This window comes from Aquarana catesbeiana, linkage group LG01 (genome assembly GCF_042186555.1).
Source record: "Aquarana catesbeiana isolate 2022-GZ linkage group LG01, ASM4218655v1, whole genome shotgun sequence".
NCBI classification, from domain to species: domain Eukaryota; kingdom Metazoa; phylum Chordata; class Amphibia; order Anura; family Ranidae; genus Aquarana; species Aquarana catesbeiana.
In genome coordinates, this window is record NC_133324.1 from 964,174,792 (window position 1) to 964,187,776 (window position 12,985).

The following is a 12,985-nucleotide window of genomic DNA, read 5'->3' on the forward strand; positions in this document are numbered from 1 at the left end:
TCTGATTACCTGGAGTCATGTATTTAGATGGACAGCACACAGTATTCCCATGTTCATTATACAAAGTGTATCTAATATACAGGGTTATGTATGTAATAAGACCGTACAGACAGTAATGATGTGTAGAGTGTAATGCACCAATCAGGTTTTATCTTACATCAGTTTAGATGAGTCAGACCAAAGAGAGGTGACTGCTGATTGGTTGCTCTGGGTTCCTTCAGTCTGTATATTGAGGATTACTACTCACCGATACATTGTGGAGGATTATTCCACTCAATGGAGGATCCCCTCATCACACATTGTACAGAGGGATAAGAATTCCGGGATTCAACCGGACATTTTACTGTCACTGTATCTCCAATTTCATAAAATGTCTTCTCTGGATCCATCTTCATCATTTTGTCTTCCGGCTTCCTACACAGAGCTGTAAAGTGATTCGAAGAATGAATTACATCTGAGAGATTTGGGTGCCAATGTGAAAAATACTATTTATTTTGTTCTTTAGCACATAACATATGTATCTGTAGGGTGATCAGTAGGGATGAATGATCTGACAATGTATGTATCTGTAGGGTGATCAGTAGGGATGAATGATCTGACAATGTATGTATCTGTAGGGTGATCAGTAGGGATGAATGATCTGACAATGTATGTATCTGTAGGGTGATCAGTAGGGATGAATGACCTGACAATGTATGTATCTGTAGGGTGATCAGTAGGGATGAATGACCTGACAATGTATGTATCTGTAGGGTGATCAGTAGGGATGAATGATCTGACAATGTATGTATCTGTAGGGTGATCAGTAGGAATGAATGACCTGACAATGTATGTATCTGTAGGGTGATCAGTAGGGATGAATGACCTGACAATGTATGTATCTGTAGGGTGATCATTAGGGATGAATGACCTGACAATGTATGTATCTGTAGGGTGATCAGTAGGGATGAATGACCTGACAATGTATGTATCTGTAGGGTGATCAGTAGGGATGAATGACCTGACAATGTATGGATCTGTAGGGTGATCAGTAGGGATGAATGACCTGACAATGTATGTATCTGTAGGAGGATCAGTAGGGATGAATGACCTGACAATGTATGTATCTGTAGATGATCAGTAGGGATGAATGACCTGACAATGTATGTATCTGTTGATGATCAGTAGGGATGAATGACCTGACAATGTATGTTATGTAGGAGGATCAGTAGGGATGAATGACCTGACAATGTATGTATCTGTAGGATGATCAGTAGGGATGAATGACCTGACAATGTATGTATCTGTAGGGTGATCAGTAGGGATGAATGACCTGACAATGTATGTTTCTGTAGGGTGATCAGTAGGGATGAATGACCTGACAATGTATGTATCTGTAGGGTGATCAGTAGGGATGAATGACCTGACAATGTATGTATCTGTAGGAAGATCAGTAGGGATGAATGACCTGGCAATGTACAGTCAGATCCATAAATATTGGGACATCGACACAATTCTAATCTTTTTGGCTCTATAAACCACCACAATGGATTTGAAATGAAACAAACAAGATGTGCTTTAACTGCAGACATTCAGCTTTAATTTGAGGGTATTTACATCTAAATCAGGTGAACGGTGTAGGAATTACAACAGTTTGTATATGTGCCTCCCACTTTTTAAGGGACCAAAAGTAATGGGACAGATTAACAATTATCCATCAAACTTTCACTTTTTAATACTTGGTTGCAAATCCTTTGCAGTCAATTACAGCCTGAAGTCTGGAACGCATAGACATCACCAGACGCTGGGTTTCATCCCTGGTGATGCTCTGCCAGGCCTCTACTGCAACTGTCTTCAGTTCCTGCTTGTTCTTGGGGCATTTTCCCTTCAATTGTGTCTTCAGCAAGTGAAATGCATGCTCAATCGGATTCAGGTCAGGTGATTGACTTGGCCATTGCATAACATTCCACTTCTTTCCCTTAAAAAACTCTTTGGTTGCTTTCGCAGTATGCTTCGGGTCATTGTTCATCTGCACTGTGAAGCGCCGTCCAATGAGTTCTGAAGCATTTTGCTGAATATGAGCAGATAATATTGCCCGAAACACTTCAGAATTCCTTCTGCTGCTTTTGTCAGCAGTCACATCATCAATAAATACAAGAGAACCAGTTCCACTGGCAGCCATACATGCCCACGCCATGACACTACCATCACCATGCTTCACTGAGGAGGTGGTATGCTTTGGATCATGAGCAGTTCCTTTCCTTCTCCATACTCTTCTCTTTCCATCACTCTGGTACAAGTTGATCTTGGTCTCATCTGTCCATAGGATGTTGTTCCAGAATTGTGAAGGCATTTTTAGATGTTTGGCAAACTCTAATCTGGCCTTCCTGTTTTTGAGGCTCACCAATGGTTTACATCTTGTGGTGAATCCTCTGTGTTCACGCTGGTGAAATCTTCTCTTGATTGTTGACTTTGACACACATACACCTACCTCCTGGAGAGTGTTCTTGATCTGGCCAACTGTTGTGAAGGGTGTTTTCTTCACCAGGGAAAGAATTCTTTGGTCATCAACCACAGTTGTTTTCCGTGGTCTTCTGGGTCTTTTGGTGTTGCTGAGCTCACCGGTGCGTTCTTTCTTTTTAAGGATGTTCCAAACAGTTGATTTGGCCACACCTAATGTTTTTGCTATCTCTCTAATGGGTTTGTTTTGTTTTTTCAGCCTAATGATGGCTTGCTTCACTGATAGTGACAGCTCTTTGGATCTCATATTGAGAGTTGACAGAAACAGATTCCAAATGCAAATAGCACACTTGAAATTAACTCTGAACCTTTTATCTGCTCCTTGTAAATTGGATAATGAGGGAATAACACACACCTGGCCATGGAACAGCTGAGCAGCCAATTGTCCCATTACTTTTGGTCCCATAAAAACTTGGAAGTCCATATACAAACTGTTGTAATTCCTACACTGTTCACCTGATTTGGATGTAAATACCCTCAAATTAAAGCTGAAAGTCTGCAGTTAAAGCACATCTTGTTTGTTTCATTTCAAATCCATTGTGGTGGTGTATAGAGCCAAAAAGATTAGAATTGTGTCGATGTCCCAATATTTATGGATCTGACTGTATGTATCTGTAGGATGATCAGTAGGGATAAATGACCTGACAATGTATGTATCTTCACCCAAGTTGAGCGAAGATGTGGGGGTATCAAGCTCATAAGTGGCAGCCCTAGATGTCACTGCTCGCCCCAACAGCTGGGAGAGCAACCCATCTAGTAGGGGTGGTGATGGGAGTGCAGGTAGGCCTAGACAGTTGGTGGGATTCTATAATCAGAAGGACTGTTAGAATAATTTGTCGCCCGGATCACCTCAATCAAATGGTTTCCTGTCTCCCTGGTGCCAGGGTTCGGCATGTGGTGGACCGGGTTGATAAATTGCTGGGAGGGGCTGGGTATGACCCAGCTTTCTTGGTCCACGTTGGAACCAATGACAGAATATATGGAAGGTGGAGGCTCCTTAACCACTTGCTACCCAGGCCAATTCTGACATTTCTCTCCTACATGTAAACATCATATTTTTTTTGCTAGAAAATTACCCCCAAACATTATATATATTTTTTTAGGAAAGACCCTAGAGAATACAATGGCGGTTGTTATAACTTTTTTTCTCGCACGGTATTTGCGTAGCAATTTTTCGAACGTGTTTTTTTTGGGAAAAAAACAGTTTTGTGCTTTTAAAAAAAAACAAAACAGTAAAGTTAGCCTAATGTTTTTGCATACTATGAAAAATTAACTTACGCTGAGTAAATAGATACCTAACATGTCACGCTTGAAAATGGCACACGCTTGTGGAATGGCGCCAAAGTTCGGTACTTAAAAATCCCCAAAGGCGACACTTGAAATTTTTTTACTGGTTACATGTTTTGAGTTACAGAGGAGGTCCAGAACCAAAATGATTGCTCTCGCTCTAATGTTCGCGTCAATGTGTGGTTTGAACCCCGTTTTTATATGTGGGCAGGACTTACGTATGTGTTAGCTTCTGCGTACGAGCACACGGGGACAGGGGCGCTTTAAATTTTTTTTTATTATTGTTAATTAATTATGACACTTTTTTGAAAAAAAAAAAATTGATCACTTTTATTCCTATTACAAGGAATGTAAACATCCCTTGTAATAGGAATATAACATGACAGGTCTTCTTTACAGTGAGATATAGGCTGGGAAGCCTGAAAAAAATGATCATGGCTTCCCAGCCGAGGCGGCGCCGTTTTTTTTAATGCAGAGGCCGGGCGTGACGTCATAAAATTGCGCCCGGCCTCCGATCATAGAGACTCCGGCAACCATCTGGTTCGCCGGAAATCTCTATGATCAACATCCGGGGCAGGCAGATCCGCTCTCCGACTCACTGATCATAGCGGTGAGTCGGTAGAAGCACCGGAGGGCAGCAGGAGGGGTGGACGTCCCCTCTCGCCACCCATAAGAACGATCAAGCAGTGAAATAGGCTGCTATGATTGTTCTTATGGTGTAGGGAATCGCTGGCTGAAAACGGAAATATCTGAATGATGTTTATAGCTACAGGCATCATTCAGATATACCCGCTCAAAGTCCATCACGTTATATGATGGTGGTCGGGAGGCAACAGGTTAAGAACCAATTTAAAGAACTAGGCTGCAAGTTGAAGGGAAGGACCTCCAAGGTGATGTTCTCAGAAATATTGCCTGTGTCATGCGCAACACAGGAAAGGGGGCATGGCTAAAGATCTGGTGTTAGGAGGAGGGATTTGGGTTTTTAGAGCACTGGGCTGACTTTTCATTGGGGTGCAACCTTAATGCTAAAGATGGTTTGCACCTAAATGGAAGGGGGTCTACTGTACTACATAGTTATATAGTAGGCGAGGTTGAAAAAAGACACAAGTCCATCAAGTCCAACCTACTGTATGTGTGTGATTTTATGTCAGTATTACATTGTATATCCCTGTATGTTGTGGTCATTCAATTGCTAATCTAATCGTTTTTTTAAATTATCGATGCCCCCCGCTGAGACTACCACCTGTGGAAGAGAATTCCACATCCTTACCGCTCTAATGCCCCGTACACACGGTCGGACATTGATCGGACATTCCGACAACAAAATACATGGATTTTTTCCGACGGATGTTGGCTCAAACTTGTCTTGCATACACACGGTCACACAAAGTTGTCGGAAAATCCGATCATTCTGAACGCGGTGACGTAAAACACGTACGTCGGGACTATAAATGGGGCAGTAGCCAATAGCTTTCGTCTCTAATTTATTCTGAGCATGCGTGGCACTTTGTGTGTCGGATTTGTGTACACACGATCGGAATTTCCGACAACGGATTTTGTTGTCGGAAAATTTTATTGCAACCTCTCAAACTTTGTGTGTCAGAAATTCCGATGGAAAATGTGTGATGGAGCCCACACACGGTCGGAATTTCCGACAACAAGGTCCTATCACACATTTTCCGTCGGAAAATCCGACCGTGTGTACAGGGCATTACAGTAAAGAACCCTCTACGCAGTTTACGATTAAACTGATTTTCTTCTAATTTTAGTGAATGGCCGCGTGTCTTATTAAATTCCCTTCGCGGAAAAGTTTTATCCCTATTGTGGGGTCACCAGTACGGTATTTGTAAATTGAAATCATATCCCCTCTCAAGTATCTCTTCTCCAGAGAGATTAAGTTTAGTGCTCGCAACCTTTCCTCATAACTAATATCCTCCAGACCCTTTATTAGCTTTGTTGCCCTTCTCTGAACTCTCTCCATTTCCAGTACATCCTTCCTGAGGACTGGTGCCCAGAACTGGACGGCATACTCCAGGTGCGGCCCGACCAGAGTCTTGAAGAGTGGGAGAATTATCGTTTTATCTCTGGAGTTGATCCCCTTTTTAATGCATGCCAATATTCTGTTTGCTTTGTTAGCAGCAGCTTGGCGTTGCATGCCATTGCTGAGCCTATCATCTACTAGGACCCCCAGGTCCTTTTCCATCCTAGATTCCCCCAGAGATTCCCCTCCCAGTGTATAGATTGCATTCATATTTTTGCCACCCAAATGCATTATTTTACATTTTTCTACATTGAACCTCATTTGCCATGTAGTTGCCCACCCCAATAATTTGTTCCGATCTTCTTACAAAGTTTCCACATCCTGCAGAGAAGGTATAGCCCTACTTAGCTTATCGTCCGCAAATACAGAGATTGAGCTGTTTATCCCATCCTCCAGGTCATTTATGAATAAATTAAATAGGATTGGTCCCAGGACAGAACCCTGGGGGACCCCACTACCCACCCCTGACCATTCCAAGTACTCCCCATTTATCACCACCCTCTGAACTTGCCCCTGTAGCCAGATTTCAGTCCATGTACTCACCCTATGGTCCATGCCAAGGGACCTTATTTTGTACAGTAAACATTTATGGGGAAATGCTTTTGCAAAATCCAGACACATCACGTCTACGGGCCTTCCTTTATCTAGATGGCAACTCACCTCCTCATAGAAGAACGATTCTTGACAAGAATGATTTTTTATGAATCTATGCTGATTACTGCTAATGATAGCGCTTTCATTACTAAAATCTTATATATATATATATATATATATATATATATATATATATATATATATGTGTGTGTATATAGTCCCTTTTCATCCCCTCCAAGAGCTTGCATACAATTGATGTTAGGCTAACTGGTCTGTAATTCCTAGGGATGTATCCTGGCCCTTTTTTAAATATTGGTGCTACATTGGTTTTTCTTCAATCAGCTGGTACCATTCCAGTCAGTAGACTGTTCGTAAAAATTAGGAACAATGATCCCTCAAACTCAATGGTTCAAAAACAGAACTTCTTCTCCTACACGCTAACCAAAATTCCAAAACAAAGATCCCGTGGACACCTCCCACCATCTTTGGACAGACCATCTCGCCAAGCACCAAAGCCAAGAGTCTCGGAGTCATCTTTGCCTCAGAAATGTCAATGGATGCACAAATAGGATCAGTAGTTAGCGGATCTCACCATCTCCTCTGCCTGCTATGTAGACTCATCCCCTTCATCCCAGAAGAGGACAAAGCAGCAGTAGTTTGAACTATCATCAATTCCCGACTCAACTACGCAAATTCCCTCTACATAGGATTATCCCAATATCATCTTGCGCACTTACAACTCATCCAAAACACGGTGACAAGACTGCTAACAGGAAAAAACCCTGGGAATCCATCTCCCCATCCCTGAGGAGCCTGCATTGGCTATCCGTGAAGAATCGGATCACATTCAAGACCCTCTGCCTCACCCACAAATGCGTACAAAGAAACGCTCCTCAATAGCTTCAAGAGAAAACAAAACACTACACACCCAATCGCTGTCTTCGATCATCTAACCAAAACCTCCTCCTTATTCCCAAATACTGCTACAAATCAAAGGGAGAACAAAGATTCACAGTCCAAGGACCACGGCTATGGAACGCTATTCCGACATACATCCGCATTGAAGAAAACCATCAGGCCTTCAGGAAAAAACTCAAGACCTATCTCTTCTAAGAAGCTGACAACACAGAACGGATCTAGCGCCTTGAGGCGATTCAGTTCGCATTTGCAGCGCTTTACAAATCATTCATTCATTCATTCATTCATTCGTTCATCTAGCAATTACTTGACTGAGTTCCTTAAAGGGGTTGTATTAAAACTTCTGTCACTGAGCAGCCCTCCAGTCCCCCTGTTTTACTCACCTGAGCCCTTTTGTTCCCCCCAATCAAGAGTTCTTAGCTCTTGATTGGATAGATTGATAGCAGCACAGCCATTGGCTCCCAGGTACCAGGGCCCTTTAAGGACCATCGGGTGCAAGCCATCTGGTCCCGGTGACTTATTAATGTTAAGTTTTTCAAGTCTTTTTTCTAATTCTGTCCTCTGTTATCCATGAGGGTGCTTCCTGTGACGTGTCATATGGATAAACATTGCAGTTTTGGTTACTGAAGCCCCTAGATTCCCTCGTAAATACTGAGGAGAAGAATACATTTAATACCTTCTCCATCTCTCCTTCCTTAGTAACCAGATTCCCTTCATTCTTCTTTATGGGACCAATATGATCTGACCTCCCTTTCTTACTATTTATTTACTTAAATAATTTCTTGGGATTTTTTTTACTCTCCTCCACTATGTGCCTTTTGTGTTCTATCTTAGCCGCCCTGATTGCACCCTTATATTTCTTGTTGCATTCTTTGTAAAGTTGGAATGCTGATTATGAACCCTCCGCTTTGTATTTTTTGAAGGCCTTCTCCTTTGCTTTTATATGCATTCTTACATTGGAGTTAAGCCACCCAGGACTTCTATTAGCTCGTTAAAATGTATTTCCCATTGGGATGCACTGGCCAATACCCTTATTTAATATGCTCTTAAAGCATACCCAATTTTCCTCCATTTTCTTTGTTCCTAAAATTTTATCCCATTTAGTATCTTCTAGCAAGGATCATAGTTTAGGGAAGTTAGCTCTTTTGAAATACAGTGTCTTTGTATTCCCCTTATGTTTCCTATTTGTGTGATTTATACTGAAACAAATTGACCTGTGATTGCTGTTTCCTAAACTGCCCCGTATTTTCACATCCGTGATCAGGTCTGTATTGTTGGTAATCAGTAGGTCTAGTAATGCTTTGTTTCTAGTTGGTGCATTTACCAACTGACCCATGAAATTGTCCTGCAAGACATTTAGGAACTGGCGAGCCTTAGATGGATGTGCGGTTCCTTTCATGCAGTCTATGTCTGGATAAATAAAACCCCCATTATATTGACACTTTCCATCCTTGCCGCTAATCCAAATTGTTATAGGGGGTCTGCCTCCCCCTCCACCCTCTGGTTAGGGGGCCTATAGCATACTCCCTGTATTACTTTCCCCTTAGTTTCCTCCCTTTGTAGCTCTACCCACATTCACTTGCAAATCATTTTTGATATACACGCATATCCCTCCTCCTGTTTTACCCTATCTATCCCTGCGATATAGGGAATACCCTTGAATGGTTGCCAGCTAAACATGAGAGCTGTTGAACCAAGTCTCTGAAATTCCTACAAAATCTAAATGCTCCTTTTAGAACAGTATCTGTAGTTCTCCCATCTTTTCCGCCAGACTCCTGGCAATTAGGTGTTCTGAGGATGCAAGAGAGTTTTATGGGAAGGCTGGAGGAGTATTTAAACTAGTATTGTGGGGGAGGGTGAATTCGATTTTAATGGGGCAGACAGGTCAGACAGGGGTCAGCCCTTATTGGTGGGTGGAATGGGGAAAGATGGGGGGGGGGCTATGGCAGATGATATGAGGGTTCCTATGTTACAATCAACCATTGGAAATGGTACTATTTGTACTAAAATAAAAAATATGTCACATTTGTTTGCAAAATGTGACAATGAATTAAAGTGTTTGTTCACCAATGCCATAAGTCTTCCAAGCAAAATAGGTGAGTTGGAAGCTCTGGTGCACGAGGAGAACTATGATCTAACTGGTATTGCTGCATCTTGGCTTCATTCTTCTCATGACAGGGCTAATAATATTTCTGGCTATGTTCTCTTTCAGAAAGACAAGATATAATGGAGGGGTGGTGGTGTCTTTCTGTGTGAGAAGTGATCTCAACGCGAGTGGGAAAGAGAACCTAGTTGATGAAACTGTACATGGGTGTGTGTGCTACAAAGGTCGTCATTGGAGTTTGTTATAGACCTCTCAGTGTTAGTGAGAAGGTGGAGACTCCTTGCACAGATGGAAAGGGCTACAAGGGCTGGGACAGTGATAATAATGTGGGATTTTAACTACCCAGAAATTGACTGGAGCAATGGCACTGCTGGGACATTTAAAGGGCAAAAATGTATAAACCTATTACAAGACAATTTTATAGTCCAGTTTTTTGAGGCCCCGACTAGGAATAATACTCTGCTGGACCTGGCAATCTCAAACCATGCAGAACGTATTACCAATATTCATATTAAAGAACATCTGGGTAGCAGTGACCATAACATGATTTCATTTAATGTTAGCTGTAAGCAACAAACACATAAGTAAGATAAAAACACTTAGCTTTAAGAGAGCAAATTTTTCAAGGATGAGGGCTGCTCTCTAGGACCCAGACTGGGAGGGAATATTGGCATCGATGGGCACAGAACAGAAATGGGATTTCTTCAAAAAGACTGTTTGTGAACTCACTGCAAAGTATATTCCCATGGGCGATGAGTTTAAAAGGCTAAAAATAAAACCTATGTGGCTCCCGGACAAAGTTAAAAATGGCTATAAATAATGAAAAAAAGAGGGGGGAAGGTTGGGACTTTAAATGAGGTGTGCATGATGCAGCCCAATCACACTCACAGAGGTCCAAACATATGTATGTTTATTAAGGACCAATGTTCAACATGGCATAAAAACGTATTGCAAACATTAGACATAAAATAATCGCATATAAACAATAAATCTATGTATATACAACCATGGGACATGGGTAGGTACAATTATGCATCTTAATCCCCCAAGCAAGATAAAAGTCATGTGAAGTAAAAAAATCTGAAAATTGGTCAATGTGTGTTTGATGCATCAAAGGTAGGCACGACGCTGCGTTTCATGGACTTCAATCCACTCTTCAGGAGCCGGATGCATCTAAATTCTATAAAAAATGTATGAAAAGCAATATAGTTTCATGGGTCTAACAAAATCAGCAGAAAAGGGGGAAATTGGGTATAATGGGCCATGCCAAAAAGGTTACTCACATGATAGCCAAAACTGGGACCGTGCTATCATGTGAGTAACCTTTTTGGCATGGCCCATTATGCCCAATTTCCCCCTTTTCTGCTTGGGGGATTAAGATGCATAATTGTACCTACCCATGCCCCATGGTTGTATATACATAGATTTATTGTTTATATGCGATTATTTTATGTCTAATGTTTGCAATGCGTTTTTATGCCATGTTGATCATTGGTCCTTAATAAACATACATATGTTTGCACCTCTGTGAGTGTGATTGGGCTGCATCATGCGCACCTCATTTAAAATCCCAACCTTCCCCCCTCTTTTTCATGATATTAAGGATGGGGGCGCAAACTTTCCCTTGCGTCCCAATTAAAGTCCTAAGTTCGCTTTTCCCCCAATAATGAAAAAAGAGCTTTTAAAAATATAAAAATGAAGGAATGCTATCATCGTTTAAATGTTACAAAGAATTTAACAGAATATGTAAGAAGGAAATCAAGGATGCAAAAATTATAAACGAACGACAGATTGCAAAAGATAGTAGGACTAACCCCAAAAAAATCTTCCGATATATTAATAGTAAAAAGGTCAGGTCTGAGCATGTAGGCCCTTTACAAAATAATATAGAGTGGGTGACTGGGGACAAAGAAAAGGCAAACTTATGAAATACTTTATTCAGCTCCGTGTATAAGGAGCATGGGGGGGGCTCATGTCGATAATGGGGGTGGTATTGACACAGCCCCAAATGATCCACAATTGATATGGTCCAGAAATATTTAGAGAGAATAAAGGTGGATAAAGCACCTGCCCCAGATGGCATCCACCCACGGATCCTAAAAGAATTGAGCTCTGTCATTTCAAGGCCATTGTTTCTCATTTTTAGGGACTTGTTAATAACTGGTAAGGTACCACTGGATTGGCGCAGACCAATGTGGTGCCCAAATTTAAAAGGGGATCAAAGTCTTTACCAAGTAACTAAGACCTCTTAGTTTAACTTCTATAGTCAGGAAGGTACTGGAGAGTTTAATAAAAGTTCTTGCTAGTAAAAAGTATTTAAGCAACAGACAGCATGGATTCATGAAAGACAGAAATTGTCAAACAAACCTGATTTCTTTTTATGAGGAGTTAAGTAAAACCTTGGACAGAGGGGTGGCTGTGGAGGTGGTATACTTGGACAGAGGTGAGGCTGTGGACGTGGTATACTTGGACAGAGGGGTGGCTGTGGAGGTGGTATACTTGGACAGAGGTGAGGCTGTGGACGTGGTATATTTGAACAGAGGGGTGGCTGTGGAGGTGGTATACTTGGACAGAGGGGTGGCTGTGGACATGGTATACCTGGATTTTGCAAAAATGTTTCACACAGTTCTTCTACAGGCTTGGAAATATCAATTTGTAAATGGATAGAAAACTGGCTAAAAGACAGAATTCAGATAGTAGTGGTTAATGACTCTTATGCCCTGTACACACGGTCAGATTTTCCGACGGAGAAAGTGCGATCGGATTGTGTTGTTGGAAATTCCGATCGTGTGTGGGCTCCATCTGACTTTTTCCGTCGGAATTTCCAACACACAAAGTTTGAGAGCAGGATATAAAATTTTCCGACAACAAAATCTGATCCTTTAAATTCCGATCGTGTGTAGACAAATCTGTCGCACATAGTGCCACGCATGCTCAGAATAAATTAAGAGACGAAAGCTGTTGGCTATTGCCCCGTTTATAGTCCCGACGTATGTGTTTTACGTCACCATGTTCAGAATTATCGGATTTTCTGACAACTTTGTGCGACAGTGTGTATGCAAAAAATGTTTGAGCCAACATCCATCGGAAAAAATCTGATGGATTTTATTGTCGGAATGTCCGATCAATGTCCAATCGTGTGTACAGGGCATTACTCTGAATGGTCTAAGGCAGTGGTCATCAACCCTGTCCTCAGGGCCCACTAACAGGCCAGGTTTGCAAGACAACTGAAATACATCACAGGTGATATCATTTGCTGCTCACTGATTGCAGTATTCTAGTCTGCATCTCCCCAAAGTAATACATAAAACCTGGCCTGTTAGTGGGCCCTGAGGACAGGGTTGATGATGACAACTGTTCTAATGTTATCAGTGGTGTACCCCAAGGTTCAGTGCTGGGACCCTTACTTTTTAATATCTTTATATGTGATATTGAGTCTGGGATTAAAAGTAAAATTTCTGTCTTTGCAGATGACACCAAACTATGCAGTGGCATAACGTCCTTACAGGATGTCTCCAACTTACAAGGCGACCTCAATGCAC

General features: G+C 41.7%; 1 protein-coding gene across 5 annotated transcripts in view; it reads right to left on the reverse strand.

Annotated features, from left to right (window-relative positions):
- LOC141122069 (uncharacterized) overlaps window positions 1-12,985 on the reverse strand; it is a 251,763-nt gene that overhangs the window by 96,311 nt on the left and 142,467 nt on the right. For all 5 annotated transcript variants that reach the window (XM_073611891.1, XM_073611885.1, XM_073611866.1 and 2 more), the window contains exon 6: window positions 248-424. In XM_073611891.1, the coding sequence (XP_073467992.1) occupies window positions 248-424 (177 nt within the window). The remainder of the gene's footprint in view (window positions 1-247; window positions 425-12,985) is intronic.